Source organism: Andrographis paniculata, unplaced genomic scaffold (assembly GCF_009805555.1).
Source record: "Andrographis paniculata isolate CXL003 unplaced genomic scaffold, ASM980555v1 Contig74END, whole genome shotgun sequence".
In the NCBI taxonomy this organism is placed as follows: Eukaryota; Viridiplantae; Streptophyta; class Magnoliopsida; order Lamiales; family Acanthaceae; genus Andrographis; species Andrographis paniculata.
Window position 1 is genome coordinate 2,243,532 of NW_026137611.1, and position 26,211 is coordinate 2,269,742.

The 26,211-nt window shown below is 29.8% G+C and overlaps 2 protein-coding genes across 2 annotated transcripts; both read right to left on the minus strand.

Annotated features, from left to right (window-relative positions):
* Positions 1-84: 84 nt before the first annotated feature.
* Positions 85-3,304, minus strand: LOC127266097 (sodium/calcium exchanger NCL-like). Its single transcript, XM_051296222.1, has 7 exons — positions 2,869-3,304; positions 2,539-2,724; positions 2,011-2,192; positions 1,781-1,926; positions 1,428-1,698; positions 1,019-1,321; positions 85-514 (listed from the first exon to the last, which is right to left on the minus strand). The coding sequence occupies exons 1-7, from the start codon at positions 3,242-3,244 to the stop codon at positions 266-268; spliced, it is 1,713 nt and encodes a 570-aa protein (XP_051152179.1). The 5' UTR covers positions 3,245-3,304; the 3' UTR covers positions 85-265.
* Positions 3,305-21,218: 17,914 nt separating this feature from the next.
* Positions 21,219-25,770, minus strand: LOC127266136 (homogentisate 1,2-dioxygenase). Its single transcript, XM_051296282.1, has 9 exons — positions 25,441-25,770; positions 25,123-25,353; positions 24,279-24,358; positions 23,724-23,891; positions 23,444-23,619; positions 22,794-22,863; positions 22,538-22,692; positions 22,325-22,408; positions 21,219-21,563 (listed from the first exon to the last, which is right to left on the minus strand). The coding sequence occupies exons 1-9, from the start codon at positions 25,644-25,646 to the stop codon at positions 21,336-21,338; spliced, it is 1,398 nt and encodes a 465-aa protein (XP_051152239.1). The 5' UTR covers positions 25,647-25,770; the 3' UTR covers positions 21,219-21,335.
* Between the last annotated feature and the right edge of the window lie 441 nt (positions 25,771-26,211).

Here is a 26,211-nt window from a genome sequence, read left to right on the forward strand (position 1 = left end):
ATTACAGAGTCACAATTTTGGACTGAATCTCACATAAAAGGCTTATGATTATCAAACACTATAAAGTTCCAAGACCAAAAGGGGTACTGTATTAATCCCCACATTATATAAAACCATTCAAAACTTGAACTTGCATACAGAAAAGGCTAAGGTAAATATGTATGTATGTATGTATACACATCACATACCACATTAGCATTGCATCTTCTTCAAAATCAGTGTAAAAAGTGAATAAGGTTAATGTGGATTGTCCTAAGAAGGAAGATTAAGACCAGCCAAAGACATAGTCAAGGACATAGACGAGGGCGAGGGACAAGGGGTAGAGAGCAAACGCAAATAGGGAAGTCCAAAGAGGGAAAGTTGTGCGAACACTGGCGAACACGCCCATCACGACACACACGATTAGAATGACCAACACTTCGGACGTGAAGTCCCAAACCAGCCCCCTTATGTATACCAGAGCTAAGAACACCGATAGGCAGAGGACGTTGTTCATGGTCACCGCGCCATACAACTGAAATCACAGATAGATAACGAAGATGTTAGTTAGATCTGAGTACAAGTGTTTTTTGAAACGTGTAATTTTGATCTTGTAAATGACATGGAAATAAATCTTTGTATGGTTGCAGATCCGATGCTGATCTAATCAAATCAGCATAGTGCGGGTCAGCATATCATATAAAGATAATCAAACATATTTATATCTAATTGTTTTGTCACTCTAATAATCTTTTATAAGCCTAACAAGACTATTAGATCGGCAACAAATGAAATATAAGACTATATTTCTCTTCTAGCATATCATATACGACTAAAATGATCAATGCAGTAACACTTACAGGACCAAAATAAAAGAGAATACCATTTAAAGGGTGTGACACATGAAACAGGCGAAAAGTTCTAACATTTTTTTCCCTTATATTTTGATACCACAAGATCATGGAAACTTGAAGCCTACTCATGTTCATTGTAAAAGATCTTTGTATGATTGAAATTGAAATAATTTGCAAAATATTACCTCGGAAAATGTCAAGGAAGCAGATCTGATCTTCTTCCTGCTGGCAAATATGATAGCAGACACTGCCTCGCTGGAGTTGGTAGCCAATGGCAGCACGATGAAGGATATGAAGAAAGTCGGGGTGTTTGTGGCGCTGGAGAAGTTATCGACTGCATCAACCAACGGGTCTGCAAAGGCAGCTGCAATGGCAGTTCCAAGCAGCAGTAGCAGCCCGGCTTTAGTTGAAATCCAACGGGGATTATCAACAGCCTCAACAGTCTCGTCGTTTTGTTCTCCCAACTGATCGTGTTCCCTCTTTGTTTGCTGATGAGTATAAATAAATTCAAATCTTGAGTAGCAAAACATTAAGTTATACGTGCAGGGGTGTGTTTTCTCGATGGTATCGAAGAACATAGAAAAATGTTCATACCGTGTGAAATTCATCGATATACTTCATTGAATCAGCATGATTTGAAACTGTGGTAGCACCCCTGGCCTCGGTCAGCCATCCCCCAATTCCGGAAATGAACTCATCGATATCGATTCTCATGTCCTGAGATGTGTCGAAATCCTTGAGCACTTTGGCAACAGCGTCATTTGGATCCATATCAAACTCATTGAAGTGAATTCCTACGATCAGAGCTTTTAGCTCCGAGTATGATAGGTACCCATCCTTGTTTTCGTCAATGGCTTCGAACAGGCTGCAGCGTACATGTAAGAGAGATGATCGATGATAATAACCGAAGGGAGCTGAATTAGGATGAATCATGAAATGAAACTCACTCTCTGAGGACGTCTTCATTAGGCCTGCCGTCTTCCCTGGAAAGCCTACCGAGTGCGCGTTTTTTCAAATGTTTGAGGATTCCGGACATGACGTGCTTGTGCTTCGTGTACGCTAGTCGCCTCCTCTGAATCCATGGCTGGAACACCTGCGCGGAAAGTTTGTGAAAGGATGGAGATTAGATGATGGTGGAAGAACAAGATGGAACAAATTGGGAAGATGTGTAATGTACCTGGTAAAGGCAGTAAGAGATGAGAAGTGAAACGGAAACAACAAGGCTAATCAAGACAGCCAAGTGCCGTCCCGAATTCGAATGCAATATCTGCGGCAACTGAACTATTACGAATGGAATCACTGAAATCGCCATAATAATGCCTGCGTAGCTTGTGTACACATCTGTGGTGATTCCGGAGCCTGCAGCGACAAGTGAAATTAGGTAAAGATGTTAAACATTAGTTAGAAATCAAAGAGAAATTCGGTGATTGAAGTTACTGATTTCATTTTCAAGTTAATGTTTATCGAAGTTTATGAACAGATCTGTGATTTCTCGTGGATTGCAGAATTCAAATTTGGCAACACATCGAAAGAGATGCAACTATTTCAACCTACAGTGCCTTGAGACGAACTGTAGCAGATTTGGTAGATCAGGCGGAGGAGGAACATATCAGATTAGACGGTGAGGATTGTGTCGGGCGAAATGTCAACATTGAAAGGACTAATTTAAGAGTAGAAATTGGAAGAGACAAGGGAGACGACAAACCAGTTAGACTAAAGGCTTTTGTGTCTCTCGAATCGATTGCGACACCATTTTCAACATCACACTTGCCAACGATTATACAGGTTCCCCAAATTGCAGTCAGAAGCATAACTGTTGAACCTGCTAGAAGCCCCATTCCAACGGACACTTGGCTTTGAGCAGTTTCTGCGCTTCCAGAAAGACCGGACACTGAAATTCAAAAGCATAAATCGGTAAATTGATCCCTACGCAAAGTGAAAATCCCCAATTTCATACCAAACATCCATTGATGCATAAATCAATCTATACATACATACATATATATATATAAATACAGAGAGAGAGAGAGAATACCTAGAATAAGCATAGCATCCGGAAGTGCACCGAGGATTGGGAGGAAGAGGCCGCCGACAATTCCAGGGCCGAGAATCTCGAGGAGAAGCTCACTTCCGGTGGAGAGATACGTAGCGGCGAGGTACATTAGGTAACCGTATACCGCAATTAAGAACAAGTTCCCCAGTGCGGTGGAGGTGCACGGCAAAAAACCGTACGACTGCTCACAGTTCTCCTCGGCGGCGGGGAGGCGGAGGAAATCCGGCACTCTGGAGGCGGAAAATCCATCGGAGACTATATCGAATTGGTCGGAAATGAAGCGACCATAGGACAGGCCGCAGAGAATCAGGAAGACGACGATCGTCAGAAGAGCTCTCGACTCCGTCCGCCGGCGCATCGTAGAGCTGAAGATTTTCAAACTTCTTCCCGAGCTTATCAGAATCTCTCTCTTCTCTTCTATCTATATAGATAAAATAGATATATATATATATATATATAAAAAGAGAGAGAGTTGAGGCTTGGAGAAGAAGAGGTGTAATTTGACGAGACCCGGGAGTTGAAGTCCTGAAAGCTTTATCATCATACTACTTTCATTTGGGGAGTTGAAGTCAGGGAGCTTTTTGAATAAAAGTAGCAGTTATTCGAATTAACGCTTTCTAAAAAGTATGCCGAAGAATCCATTCATTGTTCACTGTACATTTATTTAGGGGTTTCCGAGGTCAGATCTCATAAGTCACTCTCTAAAATGTTGTTCGAATACAAAGGATACAGTCCGAATTTCCATATTATTAAAAAAATAAATAAATAATAAAAATAAAAAATAAAAAATAAAATTTAATAAATATTTAATATTATCCTAGTTATAATTTAAAATATTATTTTTACTATTTTTTGTTTGTTTTATTTTTTTCCTAATATAATAAATATTATTTTCGTTCGGCTTTAAAGGTTTTATTTACTTTTTGCGTGTTGATCTTTGAATATTAATTATTATATCAAAACGTAATCCAAATTAATAAAAAAATTACAAAAATACTTTTACTGGTGTCTTATAATACTAATAAAATAATATTTGTACAAAAAAATTATACAAATATAAAAATATTTTTAATGTTAAATACAATAACACAGAATGTAAATGTGACTCAGAGACGGACAGAGGGAGTATTATATTTTATATGTAAATACTAAAATATTTACTTTTATACAAATTACAAAAATATCATTGTTTTATTTATATGTAAATTATTTATTCCTTTGCTTTTCATATGAAATAATATGCTTTGTTTGTTATGGGTTCAAATATTTGACGCCTTGAAGTTTTGTTTATCACACATGATTGTGCGACTTGTCTTATTGGATTTAATTTGTAAATTATTAAATTCGATTAGAGGATTTATTCAAATCATATTCATCTAGTAACAATTTCAAATTCTCACATTATAAAAAATAAGAGCAAATAATGTATATCTTTGAAAATATATATCAATCCAGCATAATTAGGGGTGAGCAAAATATTCGAAATCCGAAAATTCAATCCGAACCAAACCGAAATTTAAAATTTGATTAGGATTTTCAGATTGGATCGGATTGAATTTTTAACCAATTTCGAATTTTTTGATTGGATCGGATCGGTATACTTAAAGTTCGAACCAATCTGAAATCTGAAATATAACATTTTAATATATTTTTTTATTATACATATTTAATATTTTATTAGAAAGTATTATATTTTAATATAAAAAAACTCCAATTTATTAATTATATTTTAATATATTTAATTTTTATATTATATATATTTAATAAAATAATAATAAAATTTAAAAGAAATTTTAAAATTAAAAAAATAATAATAAAAATATTTAGAATTTTCGATTTTTCGGTTTGTTCGGATTTTTTAGTTCGGATTACGGATTTTCGGATGTCGAATTTCGGTTATTTCGGTTCGTTTCGGGTTGATTTTTTCAAAAATTTCGAATTTTCGGATCGATTCAAATTTGGCGAAATCCGAACCGAAAATCCGAATGCTCGCCCCTAAGCATAATATTGTTAAAATAAATTTAGAAAATTTATAGTAATATATAGAGAAAAAGATACAAACAATACATCATTAATATATAGTCACAATATATACAACAAAAGATCTATTGAGCGGATTTTGATCAAATAAATAACATTTAGAATATTTAAATATTAGTACATACAATAAAACGTTATTTTGCAATTAATAATTTATCTAAATACAAAAAAATATTATTTTTGATTGTGTTACTAAATTTATTTTTTCTTTCTTATTAAGTAAAAGTAATTTATATATAAATACTAAAATGCCTCTAATATTTACAAAAGTCTTTTTTTTTACTTATAAAAATAAAAATATCAGCTTATCAAAAAAAATATTATTATATTTTAATATACTAAAAAATACAAATATAAATTTTTTAATTTCTAAAAATTTCTCACATTTATTTATGCATAAACAATAAAATGAAAATACAAATATAAATATAAATTAACAAATTAGTACGTGATTCCAATTAAATAATTATTTAATTACAGGCATGTTTTGTTGCCAATTTAAGGATATTAATTAATTAATTACCTATTATTTTGTGAACGTATGAAGCAATTAGTAACCTGCTTGTAATAACCTAATCGATTAAGGGAAGCATTTAATTTTAGTATTATTTATTTTTTTAAAAAAAAAAAGAAAGAAATTAAATTATTTTACTTGCTAAAATAACGTTAAAAACGTGTTTGGATGTTGGTTGGAATTGTATTTGAAGATTAGATTGGTTGGAAATTAAATTGGATAAAATGTATTTAATTGATATTTGATTTACGATGTTAACATATATGTTTAAATTAAGTTAAAATTTCTTGTAAATAATATTCTTAATTTAAAGAATAATTATAAATTTTAAATTTTAAAATGTGATTAAAATGTATAATTTTATTTTCTTAAAAAATGATAAATTATATAGGACGAATCGAAATATAAAAAATTAGACAATGATGTGGCAGTGAGAGTAAAATTTTGATTGTTTTAAAAAATGAATCTCAATAAAATACTATATTTCTTCCATTTTGGCTAAATGTACTCTTTTAGGTTTTGCAGGAAATTAAAAAAATAATCGATAAATTTTGTCCTTTCAAGTATAAATTTTGAAAAAATTAAGGGTATTTTTGTATTTATATATTGGTTACTTCTATTATACTCCCTCCGTCCACTTACAATGTTTACGTATTTCTATTTTGGGACGTTCAATTACAAAGTTAACATTTCATTAAATACTCTATTTTTTTCCACAAATACCCTCACTTTACATCACATCATTACTTTTACACAAAAAAAAAGTAAGGACAAAAATATCGTTACACTACTTATAACTACCGACTATAATTAAAATACTATTATTTCTTAAACACCGCGCCAAAAGTAAATGTAAACATTATAAGTGGACGGAGGGAATATTATTTTCCCAATATTAACTTGAAATGTAATAATAATGATAACAATAATAATAATAATAATTATTATTACCAACATCATTCACAACATTAGGAAATGATAATAATGAGTTATATATATATATGTATGATATTCATATTTTTTATATCAATTTCGGTAATTATTTTCTATATACAAATTAAAACCATTATTTTTTAAAATAAATATAAGAGTACATTTTTAAATTTTTTTTTTGGTTTTTTTAAAAAAAGGGTCACCCCACATGTCGTGGCGCGTGGACAATTTTTATGTTCAGTTATTAAATTAAAGACAATTTTAGGAAGGGACTGCTCTAACGCTACCTCTTTGATTTGTAATTTTTATTTTTAATTCTTTTATATCTTAACTTAATGCAATATTTGACTTTTGTTCTACTAGTGATATATATATATATTATAACTGTTAATCCGCAACTAGTAATATTTTATTTTATTTATTTATTTATTTATTTTTTATGACGTGGGAACTCGCAGTCATTATCCAAAATTGTGAATCTCCGATCGAACCCAATACTCTGCCATAGTAATATTTTATTTTGTTTTTACGTGTGACGTCGTTTATTGCTCTATTTTGATTATTGCATTATAATTATTTGACACAATCAATCCAAATTTATATTGGAACGTTTCCCAAATATATAGGAATAGATTATGAGGTTGTTTGGTTCTCGGGGTTTTTTTTTTTTATTATTATTAGCATAATATTTAAAATTTTATTTTATGTTTGGTTACTAAAATTCTTCAGTATTTATATTTTAAAATTTTAATTTATTTTGCATATTAATTGAATGGTTAATTTTTTTTATTTTAAATAAAATAATTGTCTAAATTAAATTCATACATTCATCTCTTTTCTGTGAATTTTATTTATTTATTTATTTTTATCAAATTAGGTGTTTTATAAAAAAAAATGATATGATTTTTTTATTAATATTTAAAAAAGTAATATATATATGAATTTATACATAATATATAATATAATCTATACAATATAAAATGATAATTCAACATAAAAATATTATTTCTTATACTACCAATATTTTTTCTCATACCTGATGGTGTCGTTACCGTACTGACACTAATTGAGTCTGAACCATGTTGATTAAACAGGAGCGGTGATAACAGAGGTTTTGTTTATATTCAAATATAGGAAATTTTGTTCGAAGATTGTGATGTAAGGAATTATAGTGAACGATCAGATATAGCAAAAATTTATGGTTGTAGACCTTGAACCGTTTATCATAATTATTTATACTCTTGGAGACCGGTGAGTTTCCAGGTCGAACACATGGATTTTAAGTCGCGATTTTAAATCAAGTATTGATCTCATAAAAGCTGCGAAAAAACAGTAAAAGGACCTGCTTTCCAGCGGGCCTGAACCCTAAACTACAGAAAGCTGGAAATGAAAGCAATAAAAAGTGAGCGACGGTGAGCGGAGCGGTGGTGACCGGACAAGGTACCATCGATGGGTGAGCAATAGGGACATGAGCGGATGACACAACATATATTTATATAGATTGAGCGGTAGAGAGTGATGGAAAGATGCTGAGTCTGAACTGTGCGTTACTCAATGACTAGGTTTTCCTCGATTAAATGAGCGAACGATGGTGCTGTGTTATCGAAACATATATGTATAATACGAAAGTGGTAGGAAGGGGGTAATGTAAATATATAAACTAGATTATAAGGAATTTTGATCGTTGGTACTTGACCTTAAAGGATTTACTACAAGACTTCAATGACACCCATAATTAGAATATTATAAGAAAGAAACTCTGCTGTCACTAGGAGTTTCTGCGACCCAATAGACTACCGCTTATGCCCTATTAATTATCTCAAATTCTGCCTCATTAGTGACTTTACCCTTCTGTTACCTCTGTTTAATCAAAATTGAATTTAAACGAGTAGTTAAGCAGGTCGACAAGGCTCCCACGTACTTAACGATATTGAACTACCTTGAATCTGTTTGTGACAAAAGACAAGGCTTGGATAATTAATCTTTTTGTGCTCTTTATCAGCGAAGTGAAATTCTTTACAATTAGGGTTTATATAAATGTGAAAAGTATGGAAGAAGTGATTGACAAAGAACAAATGATATTTCATTACTTACTGCTAAACCCGGAACTTCTAATTCTACAAAAACTGTAATTAAAGCGATAAACTAAGCTAAGTAAGCAGAAAAGTGGTGGCCAAGGGAGAGAACAGAAATCTCAACTCCCCTGGTCATTCTTGCTTAGAACTCCCTTACAGGGTTGGAGCTCTCGGGAGATATGAAGACAACCAGAATGCGCGAAACAAAGTGCTAGTATACTCCTCTTTTTGTATATTTTACATACAGATATCTGGCTATTTATAGCCGGTGGAAGAAGCGGTTACAAGCAGTTACAAAGTGGTTCCAACCGTTAGGTAATTAGGCCAGTTGGTGGCGGTTATTCTGTTAAAGCAGTTGCTGGCCATAACTCCCAGGGTGTTCGCTTTGCTTGCTTGGGCATGTAAGGGCGCAGATCTTCTTCGCTTGCCGGATGGTTGGAGGGCATCAGTGCAGCTAAGCGGTTGTTTGTACTGGTCGGTAGTGGAATGATTGTACCGCTGCGGGTTGGACACTTAGGCAATATCTGCGCTGAGTTGCCGTCGTTTTGCTGCGGTGGGTGTCTGGTCGCTGGCCTGAGCGCTGGAGCGTCGCTTGCGAGCGGTGGAAGCTATCGCTTCCTTCTCTTGCCTTAGCTTTTCAGGGCGATGGAGTCATCGCTTGTGAGCATAAATGACTATCGCTTGTCTCATTTGCCTTAGCTTTTCTGGACTCAAATCACCGCTTAAGAGGACAAAAATTGTTAATAATCTCAACAAATTAACTCTGGATCGTGCCAAACGAGATATATCAATAAAGTATGTCATAAATCAGATATTGTGATAGTTTTTATACAGAAATTCAAGTAATATATAGTTTTGTCAAGCGGGAAATATGCTCATATTTGTAGTCATTAAGCGGTTAGATTTTTTATTTTTTATTTTTGGATGACGGTGGAACCTGCAGCCGCTACCCGAAAGTACGCACTGGGTAAACCCCGGCTGAACCTAATATCCTGCAAACCAGGCCAATAAAAAAATTATTTTCATATTATGTGGTGCAGAATAAAAAAAGTTATTTAAGTAAATCTATAATGCACCTTAATATGACAATTAAAGCTTTTCTAAAATAACAATATAAATATATTTTATGTGAGTATAGTTTATACTTTCTTCTTTCAATTACCGTGTTTTCGGTAAATATATTTGTTGGTCTCCCTTTTGTTTACAAATCTTTATAAAATAATTAAATAGCTTGAATTTTTTACAATATAAGTTTTACTTCATAAAAAAAAAAAAAAATTATATTTGTACTTTAAAAAAAAAAAAAACATAATTTATTCTCTTATAATTTAATTACAAAAATATTGTGTTGATAAATTAAGAGAACACTAACTCTTTCAAATGGAACAATGCTTATATTGGGTTGGAAAATTTAAATAGCATTGTCTCTATTAACTGAGAGCATTGTCTGTGTCAATATAGAGCACTGTTTTTTTTTTTTTTTTTTTTCTCCAGAAAATACTATTTTATTAACAGAGATTATTAATTTTAGAGTAAACTATTTTTTTAATCACGTAACTGGACCCCTTATCATTTTAGTCCCGTAAGTCTGTCGCAAACTAGTCTCATAAGTGAAATTTTTTTGTTGTTTTAGTCATCCGGCGCCGGAGACGCCTGCGTGACTTTCTGGAGGCCACGTGTCCGTCAGGTGTCCGCTGACTTGGCGGACACCTGACGAACACGTGGATTTTTATTTTATTTTTTTCATTTTTTTAATTTTTTAAAAATTTGTTTTTAATTTATTTTAAATTTTATTTACTTTTTTAATTTTTTTTTATTTGGTCTAATTGAAAAATATATATAAAAAAAAATAATAAAATCCACGTGTCCGCCAGATGTCGCTGACCTAGCGGGACACCTGACGGACACGTGGATTTCGGCGAGCCACGCGGGCGTCCAGCGCCGGAGGACTAAAACAGTGAAAATTTTCCACTTATAAAACTAGTTTGCGACATCCTCCACTTACGAGATTAAAATGATAAAAGAGTTCACTCACGGGACTAAAAACAAATAAACTCAAGTCAACTATATATTTTTTTTATAACGTGAAAATCCGTAGCCGCTACCAAAAAATGCGCACCAGCTAAAGTCTGAACGAATCTAATATCCTCAAGGCAACTATTATTGATAATTTAACAAATGCGTGTAGTTCACACGAAACAATCAAGGCCAAGGTAATTAAAATTAAAATTATAAAATTATGACAAAAGTAAATGTCATAAAAGTAGCAATTATATATGCCTATAAATTAATTCTATGCCTTATTTTATTTATTTTGAAATTTTCAAGTAATAAAATATAGTTTGGGATAAAATATTTCATAAATAATTGGTTCACATATACCCACCCACGATGAGATAATAAAATAAGTACGTACTTCTAAAATGTAATCATGACATGGCCATTGAATGGATCTTGTCAATATGTTTTCTTTTTTCAAAAAAAATATATAAATATATATATTAAAATTGTGAACAAAAATTATTTTTTTGTCTCATTCAATAGTGTAATTATTAATTTTATCATATTTTTAAATATTTTTTTATCAATTTTGGTCTCATTCAAATAAAATTTTATCAATTTTAGTCCAAGATGGTAGATTACGACTGAATACGGCCGTGTTGGATGACTCAAAAAGTGACTGGGCGTTCCAGGCAGCCAACACGGCCGCGTTGGGCTCAACATGGCCGTGTTGGTTATCTTGCACTTTTGAACACGGTCGTGTTCGTGCCAGTGTTCTGTACACAATCATGTTTCTATCCATGTTCTCAACACAACCGTGTTCTAGGTTATGTTCACGATTTGTACTGAACACAATCATATTTTAGGTCATGTTCACGACCATATTTTTAATAAAATCATATTGTAGATTTTATTCATTATTATTTTCACTTATCGGTTAAAATTATTTGATATATATTACTTTAAAATTTTTACTATAAACTTTAAAAAGAGATATAATAATGATTATTAAAAATATATATTAACGTATTATTATTTTTATATTTTTTTCAATTATTTTTTTTAAATATTAAAATGATTATTTTTTATATTATAAAATAATTATAAAAAATATTTTTGTTGAATTATAAATATATATCAAATAATTTTAACCAAGAAGTAAAAATAATAATAAATATGAGCTACAATATGATTATATTGAAAACATGATCATGAACATAACTTAAAAAATGACTGTGTTCAGAACAAAATCGTGAATATGACCTGGAACACGGTGCAGACCGGTCTGGGCCAGTGCCATAGGGCCCATTCCCTCTAGGGGTCCACAAAGGGCCCAATATTATATGTATATATATACTCCTATATATTAATATATATTATTATTATTATTTTCATAGAATATATAAAATAAAATTTTAAATAAAAAATTTATTTAAAAATTATTTTTTAAATAAATGATTTCTACATTAATTTTTTAAATTATTTATTTGTATATTTTAGTGTGTTTATTTAATGGTATAATTTTATATATTTTGTGAATTATGTAAAAAAGAATATATAATAGAGTAATATTTTGTGTGTTCTTGTTATTTTTATATCTATATGTTTAAATTTGTATTTATTAGTAGTTTTTTTAAAAATTTGTGTATTATATAAACATTGAGTTTATTTCTTTAATCTAAACTTTTTTAAAAAAAATATATATTTTTCTCTTTCACAAACATCCATCAAACATTATTTTAATATCAAATTCAAACCAAATTTTTCTCTAAACCAATAAAAAAAACAAATTCTTAATAAACTTTTTTGTTTAAAAATTTTCTTTTAAAGACTTTTGATTGTTTATAAAAATATTCTTGAAAAGATATTAAATCAATTTTTTTTTTATATATTATACTAAATATATCAAATTAATTTTTATATTCATATTTTGATCTTTTAATAAATAAATAAAATATTTTATTAATACATTAACATTATGTGTTTGTTTGGGGGATTGAATTAGATTTCCACTATTCATCTCATTTTTTTCCCTTAAAAACATCAAATCAAACATCTATTTTTTATTTTTTATATTATACTAAAAATCAATTTTACATTCAAAACATCACATCAACACCTATTTATATCACATCATACAACTATTCAAATTCAAAATTTTTACTATTCAAATCCTAACTTAAAATCCAAACCCCACACCCTAAAAAAATATATAAAATTATTATATTATTATTATAATAATATAAAAAATATTTAAGGGCCCAATATTCTAATTTTGCTCCGGGCCTAATAAAGGTCAGGAACGAGTCTGCGGCTGTGTTGATAACATGGACAGAAACATACAGAAGTGCAAGGTAACCAACATGGCCGTGTTGGCTGCTCCAATCACTTTCTGAGTTATCCAACACGGCCGTGTTCAGTTCCAGTCAACCATCTTGGGACTAAAATTGTAATTTGAGTGGGACCAAAATTGATAAAAAAAAAAAAAATTAAAAAATTGAATTGAACTAAAATTGATAATTATGATATTGAATGAGACCAAAAATGATTTTTTTTTTCTCTAAAATTGTTCATAAGTCTCATGTGATTTCAAAATTTAGCATAAAATTTATTTATATTTTAAAAATTGCATGGTACCTCCTTATATTTTAAAAAGCATTGCATTAAACCCCACCACCGTAAAACATGATAAGATGTTTTGCATAGTACCTTCTTTTTATCTATATGTTTTGCATGACAAGATGTTTTATACAATATTTTTTAAAATATAAGGAAGCGTCATACAATTTTTTAAAGTAAAATGAGAATTTACTCTGAGTTTTGAAATTACAGAGGGATTTCATGCAACATTTATTAAAATATAAGGGAGAGCTATGCAATTTTTAAAATAAATGTGACTGAATTTCGAAACTACAAGAGAGATATGGAAAATTTTGTCTATATAAATATGAGAATTTAAAAATATATTAGTGACTAATTTAAAAATATAGCAGTAAAAAATAATTATTTTTAATAACAAATAATTATAAATTAAAATTAAAATAAATAATTTAATTAATATTAAAAAATTATTAATTATAAAATTTAAAATGTGATTAAAGTGTATAACTTTTTTTTCCAAAAAAAATATTATCTCCGTCGCATAAGAAGAGTACCATGAGTTTTTTTGTTGTTAATATTTGAATATTAATTATGATTTCAATACGTAATACAAATCAAGACAAAAATGAAAAAAATACTTCTATTAATCTCTTATAATACAAATACAAAGATATTTATAAAATAAATTATACAAATATAATAATATTTTTAATGTTAAATACAATGATTTAAAATAAAAAAATACAAATTTTATGGGATGGAGGTTATATAAAATAGATAAAAATAAAAAATAAAAAATAAAAAATAAAAAATAGACATAATGTGAGCGAAGGGAATATTGAATATATTTTTAATAAAATACAATAATGTAATATAATAATATAAATAAAAATATACTACATATATTTAAGTTAATATTTTAAATAAATATATATATATTTTAAATACTTTCTCTGTCTTTGGATCCTTTGGAGATATAATATATTAAGAATTAATAATATTTTACCTTTTGTAATTAATATTAAAAATATTATTATATTTATATAATTATTTGTACAAATATTATTTTATTAGTATTATAAGACACTAATATAATTATTTTTGCAATTTTTTGTTAATATGTATTACGTTTTGATATAATAAATAATATTCAAATATCAACATGAAAAAAAAGTAAATGAGACCCTTAGAGTCGGACGAAGATAGTATTAGTTAATAAAAGTGTGTAAGGAATTTTGACATTTTTGTCTTTTAATTTTATAATAATAATATGTTTATAATTTAATAAGTAAAAGTTAAGGGTATTTCAGTATTTGTGTATGATTATTTTTATTAAATAGAAAAAAAATACTTTTAAATAGGACAAACAAAAATAATAAAAATAGTACTTTGAATTGTGACAGATGGAGTATAATACCTTTTAATTAATAATAGATATTAAATAAAATATATATTAATTTTTTTTTTAAAAACCATTTGTTATCTTTAAACTTTAAAATGTCCAAAAATTTCTGTAATTGTTTTTTTATATGTTATTATTATGTTTTGTTATTTTATTTTTTCATATTTTTAAAGAAAATTATTGTTAGTTCTAATACTATTAAAATTTGATATAGTATTTTTTTTATAAAATTGTCATTAAGAAAAGAGGCAAAGTAATGGAGTATGGTTTTAATTTTAATTTAAGTTTTCTATTATTCAATTCATTCTAACTCATATACTATTTTTTTTAATAAAATTATATTAGTTTTTCATAAAATTTTTATATCATAATATTATTTAAATAAAAATTTTAAAACACAATACAAACCAAACAATTGAACAGGCTTTCCAATTCTTTCAAATATATATATATATATATATATTTTTCAATACATATATATAATAATTTTAATGTGTATGGTTTTTGTTTCGAATATAAATTAATATCATTCACTTCTCCTGATTTTTAATAAAAATATATTATTTTATTTTATAAAATTTTACATCAAATTATCACTTGAACCAAAACTCAAATCAAAATCAAACAAATCATTTTGTTCAAAATTTTGAGAAAAAATAATGAGATTATTTCATTGATCATTAAAATAAAAAGTCTATATATAGGCGATATAAACAAATTCGAGAAACTCAAATCTAAATAATATAATATATTAATAAGATCAAATTTAAATATCTAAAATATCTCAATACAATTATTCTTCTTTTATGCTTCGATGAAAATATATTTTTTTCATCAACTTAATAAATATACATTTTGTCATTTTTTATACTTATTTAAATCAATATTTTAACAATAACTTTACATATTAGTAGTCTTTATGTACAAAACTATCACTAACTATCCTAATAATTAGAATTTATTAAACTACATGTAAAAATAAATATTTATTTTTTAAGTAAAGTGATTTTTTTTTTCAAAATAATATTTAAATTAAATATTAAATCAAAATATCCGTACTCAAATCAAGGCAAACAAACTACGTATCCTTTTTTACAATAAAAAATTAAAATTAAAAAAATACCGACACCAAATCAAATGGACCACCAACTTTCCTTAAATTGCATAGGACATACCCTTGTCATCATATGCGAATGCACTTTATTCTTTTTGTATATATATTATTTTTATTTTGAAATTTTTTGAAGTGATTATAATAATACAATGTGATATTTTATATAAAAAAAAAATATCATATTTAATATTTTGTAAAGAAAATAAAATATAATAGCTCTAATTTTTTTTTTAAAAAAATAATAATAATTTTGTAACATGTACTTTTAGCAAATTTATAGGAGTACAAACAAATAAATAAAAATAATATTTATCTTCAATATTTTTCATGTCATCACATTATTGGTCGTAATTGAAGAATTTTCTGCAAATTAATAGTAAAGTCTTACACTATTTATTTTTATTAAGATATTTTACATTACTAATTTATACATATTTTTGTGTATATAGTGCTCCATCCGTCATGCAAAATGTGTGCTTATTTGACCGGACACAAGTTTTAATCAAAGTAAATAATAATAGTTACTTTTTTCTTTTACTTAAAAAGGTAAAGAGAATATTTTTCAATAACAACCCAAAAAGAAAAATGAGCATAGATTGGAACGACGGATGAAGTATATATTATTAATAGATTAATTTCTTGTTATATATATATATATATTTTTTTTTTTCTTTCGAATTTTTTATTTTACTAAATAAAAAATTATTTATTATTTTCCTAGTCAATTATATATTTTTTTTTCAATTATATTTCTTTATCTTCATTTTTTTTACTATTTTTTTTTTTTAATTTTATTTAGTGGACCCTAAATGTGGGAGTGACCAATTTGAAAATGAATTAATTATTTTTTAAAAAATAATAAGTAGTTGGTGAGTGTGTGTTGAAGACGTGGAGAGTGCGTGTGGGCCTACAGGCTCTTGTGTATTAAGTTCACACGTGGTTACACTTATTCAAGATTCAAAAGTATTCCCCCACACCAATTAATAATTGATGTCCCTATCCAGATTTTAAAATTTATAACTCTGGGATTGTTCTTTTTATCTTTTTCTCCAATGGGATTTAAAAAAAAAATAATAATAAAATTAATATATTATATATATTTATAATTTTTATATTCTCTACGTATTTTTTTATATTTAACATAAAAAAAAATATTTTTAATTATTTTACAAAATAAACACACCTCGTATTTCTACTTGACATAAATGCATAGGCTTGTAATGAATTGTTTAGTCGTTTGAGTGAACTTATGATTGTAATTTAAATTTTCGATATCTCTTAATTTTATCTGTCAGATACAAGACATATATTACTAACTTAATTTGTTAATTAATATATTTAATCAAAAATTTATTTAAAACACATGCAAAGAATAGAGCGGGCAAAAACTGATCCGACACGACAATTTTATACGAAATAATTGGGTTTTGGTCAAAAATTTCAACCTGATTATGTATACGGGTTGACATGAACCCGACACGATAGTAAACGGGTCAAGTTAGGGTTGAGGCTCTCAACTCAAACCCGACACGACAATCTGAATATAATATATTTATATTAATATTAATTAATATATTCATTATATATGTAAAATAATCATAATTTAATAATTTTCTCATAAATTAATTTAAACTAAGTTCAATTTTAAGTAATTCAACCTAATTTACGATCAAACCAATAAAAACTAACATAACACGACAACACAACAAAAAATTATTTAATTTAAATAAAAAAAATTGACTTAATTATGTATACGAGTTAACATGAGTCAACCCGAACACGACACAATAATAAACGGATCAACCCGAACCCGACACGATAATAAACGGATCGAGTTATTGTTGAGTAATTTAACTCGTTTAAAGTATTCAAATCGACACGAACCCAACACGAATCGACCCATTGTCTGCTCTAGCAAAGAGTAACAATTATGAGTTTTATATTATAATAATAAGAAATGCATATACATATATACATAAATACACACAACGCCCTTAAATTCCATTAAATACACTAACTTCTAAATTATATACTCTATCTCTATATGTCTCAATCAAATTTTGTTATTTTTCATTTTTATCCGTCTCAAAACAAAATTATTATTTCCTAACTTAGTAATTATACTACTTTTTTAACATAATAATTACTCTTTCAATTTACAATATATTACACAAATGATATTACTTTTATATTACACAATACTAATAGAGATATTTTTCTCATTTTCACTAAAACTCAATATAATACTAATAATATTAAAAAAAATTATGTGTAAAAAATAAACGATAATCTTTCAATGGGACGAAAAGAGTATATTACATATATATATATATATATATATATGCTACTCGGATGTGGATCCCCTAATGATGGCACATCTATCAGCATGATGCTAAATTTAATTTCAGCCAATGATTGAATTTAATATAAAAGCGATGGTGTAGATTAAGTAAGAGGGAGATTGTCTTCTTATCTAATTTATTTATCCAATTTAGATTTCTCCAAAAATCATTATTTTTAGCGCCTTCTTGTTATTAGTTCGTCGTTGTTGTTGTCCTTACTGCAGTTGCTGTTCTCGTTGCTGTTGTCCTAGTGGTAATCTTTTTCTCTGTGAGAATATATTGACTTGGTTGATGGGTGAAAAGCCACTAATACTGAATGGCAGAACGTTGTTGTTGAGCGATTGAGTAGTACGAGAGGATTGAGAGGAAGGTGACGGCGATGGTGGAAGAAGGGTGGTGATGGTGATCGGAAGAGTAGTGGGAAAACATGTGTCGACAACTGATATTATGTTGTAAAATGCTCCCCATAAATGCTGAAATTAATGAAACATAATGCTGATTTATTTTAATTAACAATAATTTGAATATTTTTATACAATAATGAATGCTGAATTTTTTCTACATCTTATATCTAACTAAAAATCCCCATTACGTGCGTACTCACAATAGAAATTGTAAGCATCATCTGATTTTGTTAATTCTATTGCATTCGAATCAATATATCATATTTATATAAGATGCTGAAAAATATCAAACAATATGCTCCATATTTTTTAATAATAAAATGTTGTTACAGGTTTTAGAAAATATTGATTATTGTATAGGGTTGTATAATATAATATGAAATGCTCTCTCGTGCACATGCAAATGCTAAATTCAACTGAACAAGATACTATTTTTTTTTAATTAACAAAAATTTGAGTTTTCTTATACAACAATGAATGCTGAATTTTTTTATGCATATTAATCTTTACTACAAACTTCTATCATGTGCATACTCGCAATAGAAATTGTAAAATTTTGTTAATTTTATTGTATGTTAATCAATTGATCATATTTTAAAAAATGTTGTCTATTTAATATTAATTATGAAAATAGTTAAATTACTCTTATACCATTAAATTAATACAAACTATTGGATTAATTTTGTAATCTAATTGCTAGTTATAAATCAGTCTGGTGTTGATGGGTGTCTTTCAGCACCTAATTCCACCCATGGTGCTCTATTCTTCGGTTCTATTTATTTTCTGCGTGTTGTCCTAATATTTTAAATATTATAATATGGATTATTTTTTTTACTACTTCGTTTTAATTTTTTATTTAAGATAATTTTATAAATTATATTAGAAAAAATAAATATAATTAAAGGAACATTGCAAAATTACATTTCATCTGTCTTAGTTAATTTGTTCACTTTTTAGTTAGGGCATAAAGTTTTAGATATTATGCAATTAATAAATAATTAAAAAATATATAAGTAAAAATAATTTATGATATAATAAAAATAATTATAGATTAAAATTAAGATGACTAAATAGTTTAAATAGAAAAAGTTAAAAATTATGAATTTTAAAATGTGATTAAAGTGTAAATTATATTTTCCAAGAAGAAAATATATAATTTATGTGGAACAAAATAATATAGAAATAATGGACAAATTAAGTTGGATGGGGAAATATATAAAAATAAAAATAAAAACTCCTTTTAGACGAAACTTTAGGTTGTATTTTTTTTTTCTTTTTTTGTTAGGTGTTACTACAATTTTTTTTATTTATTTTTATGTAAAAAATATCAAATCAGACAATTATTTTCTTTTATACTCATTCCGTCTTAATTCAAAGTACTCCCTCCGTCCCATTGGAAGGGTAACATTTGTTTTTTGCAAATAAATTTTTGAATATTAGTATTATATTAGATTGTAATAAAAAAACAAAAATATCTCTATTAATATGGTGTAATATAAAAGTAATGATATTTGTATAATACATTGTAAATTGAAATGTTATTTATTATGTTAGGTAGGTAGTATAATTACTAAATTAGAAAATAGTAACCTTGTTTTAAGACAGACGAAAATAAAAAATGGTAACATTTCAATTGGACAAAGGGAGTATCTTTTTTTTATCATTTTCGTTTGTTCCATTTCAAAGTATTCATTTTTTATTTTAGAAAAAATAAGCATACACTAATATTAAAATATCATTAACTTTTACTTAAATCATAAATATATTCTTACGTATACATAAAATCAAAGAGCAAAAATGTCAAAAACTATTACACTGACAAATAAAATACTACTCCCTCCGTCCAGTTAAAAAATATACATATTTCTATTTTAGGACGTCCAATTACAAAGTAACTATTTCATTAAATACCCTATTTTTTTCCACAAATACCCCTATTTTACATCACATCATTACTTTTATACCAAAAAAATAAGGACAAAAATGTCATTTTACTACTTTTACCTACCCACTATAATTGAAATACTATTATTCCTTAATCTCCGCGCCAAAAGTAATTGTATACTTTTAACTTGGACGGAGGGAATATTATTTTCTAATCTACTAAAAAATTCCAAAAAACTCAATTGGATCGGGACGGAGGGAGTATATTATATTACAACTTTATTTTACATTAAAAATATCATGTTAATATTCATTTATATCACAGGATACAAGTATTTAAATTTAATTTTTACTATTCAACAATTCAAATAAACTAAATTCTCAACAAGGGATGAACGAATATAGGATTCTTGATTGATTATTTAGACGAATGAAAATATTCTTCTGCAGAAAATGTTGTTGGAGTTTGTCGTCATGACGCAATTTTAATTAATTTATTCATGTTCATTTCGTCGTCCTCTTCGTCAGTTGCTATATATCATTTGGGGACTGGAGTTTAATTTGAGGTGTTGTTGGATCAGGACATAGACATCTTTATCCAGTGACGACGTGTTGTTGGCTCATTTATCTGTTTTTGGATAAGTTTATACAATGAATTTTTACTAATTGATTATTTTTTTTTCTTAAAAAATAAATTTTATTATTTAAAATATTATATCAACATTGGCAAATAAATATATTTCAATTCTAAATTTAATTTGCAAAGCTACATCCGAACACAAGCGATGTCGATTTTCATTAGTTATTACATACGACTGTTTTCGATATCTAATTTGACTGTTTTCCAAACACTTCACTTACTAAATATGATAATTTGCTTATCAATTATGGCGTGTTTGTTGGCATATTTCGATATTACGTAATACACAATATATTTTAATTTTGAAGTATAATATTCTGAATTCATTTTTTTTAATTAAATAAAAAATTGAAAATATAAAATAGTAGTAGTAAAAAATTAATGATCCAAAAACAAAACCCAAACACCCTTCCTTAAGCATGTGTAGATACGTAAGTACAATAAGCATGAAACCAAGAATACTGCAAATATAGAGAGGTAGATGGATATATACCTTCACTTACCTTGAGCCTTCGACCTCGCCGTCGCCGTCGACATCCAACTGGGTTTCTTCGGGGCTTGTAAAATGCGATTTCAAGCCAATCCAGCACTGGTAGTAGTCGTGATCCCTGAACGGAGACTCGAGTGCCCATGGACACACTCTCGGCATTAGACACGACTCGAACATGAACGCCATCGTGTTGGAAATTCGCCGCGGCCCTGGCTCGTTTCCATTTGCAATTGTGGCCTGATCGTTGAAAGTTCACTAAGTACACAATTGTATTGAGTGCACAACTTGATGAAGTGAAAAAAAAAAAAAAGAAATACAAAAACATCCCTTTTTTTTTTCTAAATACTTTCTCCATTCTTTATACTTGACAGTAAAAATACTTAAAACTATAAATATTAAACAAACAGACTAGTATTTGGTGAATTAATCTCAAGCTATTGCGAAAGAGAGTCTTATCAAGTCTAGTACTAGATTCCTACAACCCATAGAAGCTTAACACATCGAATTTCCCCAGAATTCGGGAGTAATAGTAAGATGGGTGACATTTTGGGAAGTTCTCATGTAGCATTTTAAAAAAAAAAGTCTAGTAGTCGATGTTTAAATCATCAAGGCTAAGATAATATTAGGATAGGTAACCTCCTAGAATGTGCCCGTGTTGCACTACAAAAAAGTCTAGTAGTTGATGCTTAAAGTCGTCAAGGTTAAGGTAGTACTAGGATTAGTAACCTCCTAGGAAGTCATCGCGTTCACCAAAAAAGAAAAGAAAAATATAAAAAATAAAAAAATCCTCTAGTCAATGCTTAAAGTGATCAAAGCTAAGTTGAAGATCGATTGCATAGTTGATAACCATTTTGGAACACTAACTTGACAAGATCGAGCGCAAATATCGTGTTACTTAAAGATAATGTACTTAAGACTCGGTTTCATTTTGAAGAATTGATTAGACATTCTTTAAATCTAATCATTAGATCGTGGGATTGAGCAACAGAGAACCTTACCTCATATGTTATTGTGTCGGGTCCATGGGGAGTCATGCAGCTGTGAAGGCTTGCACCGCCAGGAAGAAATCCATCGGCTTTTGCCTGAAATCAAGAATTGATATGATTCAAGCTTCTATTTAAACTTCCCAATTAGCATTTCTTACGGACTCGGGAGCATCATATTGAGCAGAAGCAGCAAAGAATGGTCTATAGTTTGAGTTGTCTACGTACCTCGTATCCTCCATATATTAAGCCCATGAATTCACTCATACAGTTGCGATGATAATACGGAGGCCGGAATGTGTGTTCAGCAACCAACCACCGGGGTGGAAATATGACAAAATCAAGCAACGCCACACCCGGTCGATCAGTGGGAGCAGTCAGAACTGCATTTGTGTTTGGAACATTTTGATTTGAAAATGAGTACTCTTGCTCGAACAATATCATCACAAATAGAACATCGACACCATGGCTGCATGAAACATACCCGTATTTATGGATGGATCAGCATGGTCAATCAGCACCGTATTATACGGGCAGAATTTGCTCAGATCATACTGAAAAATTCAATGTGCTTCATCAGGGCAAGTTCAAGTCATTGTACAAATGCAACAAACAAACAGATAGCACACAACATAGAGACACACAATACACAATGTAGGGACGAAAAACATATGATATAGAAATAAACATAACATAAATTATATTAACACAATACAAATGCAACACATGAAGTGACATAGTCCCACTACAGGACAGACCACACACGATATAAAGACAAACAACACATGTATTATGTTAACATATACAAATGCTACTAACAACACATAATATAGTCTTACACAACACATGATACAAGGATAATCAGCACACACGATATAAAGAAGACAACATATGAATTATATTAACATACTAATACAAATGTAGCACATAGATTGCCAATAGACGATATACCACATGACAGATGCTACAATTAATTTCAGCACAAAAGTATATTCATACAGCACACCTACGTGAATAAAAACATATTTTGTTCGGCTATCTTATATGTGCTGGGTGGGGTTAGCACGGTAACCATCCCACATTGTAGAATATAATTCTAATCCATATATGGACAAATATCCTAGAAATACCAACCTTATATGGAACATAATTCCCATGCCAAGCTGCTACATTGAAAGGAGAGAAATCTTGTTTAGCAGTAAAAAGCTTGCCACCAAATTTCTGCACAATGGTGTAACCTGGTCGGGAAACATGATCGAACCAAGCCACCGGAGTTAAAAAATCCCTTGAAGCAGCAAGACCATTAGCACCTACAGAGGAAAGTACATACTTGAGCAGCTATTAAAATTTGTTTATATTTTCCAGAGAATGGCCTTATGAAGTCGAAAAGCTCTAAACAAATTTAGGAATGCACCTATTGGTCCGAGATCAGGAAGTTGAAAATGAGTTCCAAATATTTCTGCTGCATATCCCCTTGAGGGTCCATCCGGTAGATCAACAGCAAAACGGAACCCCTGAGGAATGACAACTATTTCTCCAGGAGATACTTGCAATCTTCCACATTCGGTGGTGATCCACAGCCCTAAAAGATAAGCAGTGGAAGGTTTTCATAATAGTTACAAGTCTTGCTAGAATCATAACAGAAATAGTGAAGTAGGAAACTAGTCAAAATGACACAAGGAAAAATCAAGGGTCCCTATAAGACATATAAAGGCATTTAGATCAAAGAAGAAGAATTAAAATGATCCATTGAAAAGAAGGAAGAATTAAAATCAACCAAGATATATAGGCTTTTATATCCATTGCAAAAACAGCCTTTTTTCAGACATGGTTTCATTTCAATAAGTCAGATCAACCTATCTAAATATATCATAAATGTGTCAAGCAGCTCTGTGTCTGCCCTGTTAAAAAGGCACACTTAGGAGTGTACAATAATGCTGAAATGAATGAAATTTTATGAATCACTTACTTCCTTCTTGAGGAACTATCAGAAAGTCTCCATCAGCACTGCAGAACGCACAATTGTCCATTGATTTGTTGGCTGTGTACCTACATGAAAGCATTCAACAAGAACATAAATGGAAATACATTTTCTGCCTACCCAAAGCCAAGAGCAGTGATTCTAAGAATCATAGTATAAACAACAAAGGTGAGAAATCAGCGTGTGGGGGACACAGTTGCAGGTGGAAACACAACCAAAATGTAGATGATTAAACAAATTGAATTTCAGGGTTAGCTTGACATCATGTAAATACCCTTTTCAATACCTGTCTCTCAACTCACCTTTAAGCTAGTAAACATGAATTAATTTGCCCCACGAACTAAACTTTCACCTGAATCGAGGTGCAACTACTCAGCCAGACATGATTGAATAGGCTTAACCTTAATTTATTGATGTGGCATGACCCCTAAACAATGAAGTTAGCATTCTTGCCAATTCCAGGATAACATAAAACCATTTAATCGAAAACAAGCCCCTTGTCAAATACAATTTAAACCAATTCCTCAATGAAATAGCCTTAAAAGATGAGAGAAACACAGTACGAAAGTAACATAACTAAGGGTGTTATTTTCCCTACACTAGCTTGAGCCACTATTGCATTTATTCAACTCATGGAACAGCAGTTTTCATTAATTGACCAGTTTTTTTGTATATGATACTGCTAAATCAATTTTCAAACTCTACTATTAGATCCTAATACGTAAGCAGTGATATTAAACCTAATAGCCATAATACTGCTGAAAACAATTCTAACCAATTGGACTGAGAATCGGAAAATACGAATGACCAAAAATAGAATGGAAGTAATTACATGTGGACTGCGAAGCCATGCCGTAGATAGGAACTTCCAGCGCCGCATACGGTGTACAATCCATCGATAAAATCGGTCGGAGTCACCGGAACTTCCACCGGCTTCCACCTGAGCTGTGTCGGAGTTGCGTAGCTATTTGACTCATCGAATTCGCTCACTAGCCTCTCGTGCTCGGGAATTCTAGGTTTGAACGGCTCGTGCGTCACCGAAGGCTTCACACGGTACAGCCAACTGATTTCACAAAAAATTACTTCAACAATCGATCAAAAACCAAAATACTTACGCGAAATACTCCGCGGTACCAAACATTTACAGCACCTTCGTTGATTGAGCTTGCGCGGAGTGGTGAAGGAAGTACCGGAGATCTGCTCAGCGTAGAGGCCGTAAGGACAGACTAGAGGACTATTCTGGTTACCAGGAAGAGCTCCGGCGATCGCCTCCGACGAAAAACTGTTCCCGAAGCCTGATTGGTACTCCAAGTCCACCGGAAACGATGGTCGTGCATCTGATACCGTGCTCTCCATTAACAATCAGTAGCGAAATAATTCAACATACACTTCCGGAAAGCTCGTTGGAGAATCGAAGTGCAGATTGAACCAAAGCAGCAGCAGAGACGCACACGAGACGATTTTTTTTATAACGTACGAGACGAAAACTTTTGTCGTAAAGAGCGCTTTTGGATAAATCTGACAACAAATCGTGGGACACTGGGACTAGACTTGCCTATCCGGTTTCGAACCGGACGTTACTGATCAAACCAAAATCAAGCTCGTTTCGAACCGAAACAGTCAGTCCGGTTCGGTTTATCAAACCGCGAACTGTCGGTCCAACCGATGGTTTAGCGGTTTGAACCGGATGTTCGGCCACTAATTATATTTATATTTTTATTTTGCACGGCCAGCAGTGCAGCGGTTCTGCAATGTTGCAGGACAGACGGTGCGGGTTATCAAACCGCGAACTGTTGGTCTAATAGTCGATTTAGCGGTTTGAACCGGAGGTTCGGCCACTATTTATATTTTGAACGAGCCAGCGGCGCAGTGGCTGTGGAAACAGGACGCGTGAACGGCGAATATGAAAAAGAAAGAAAAT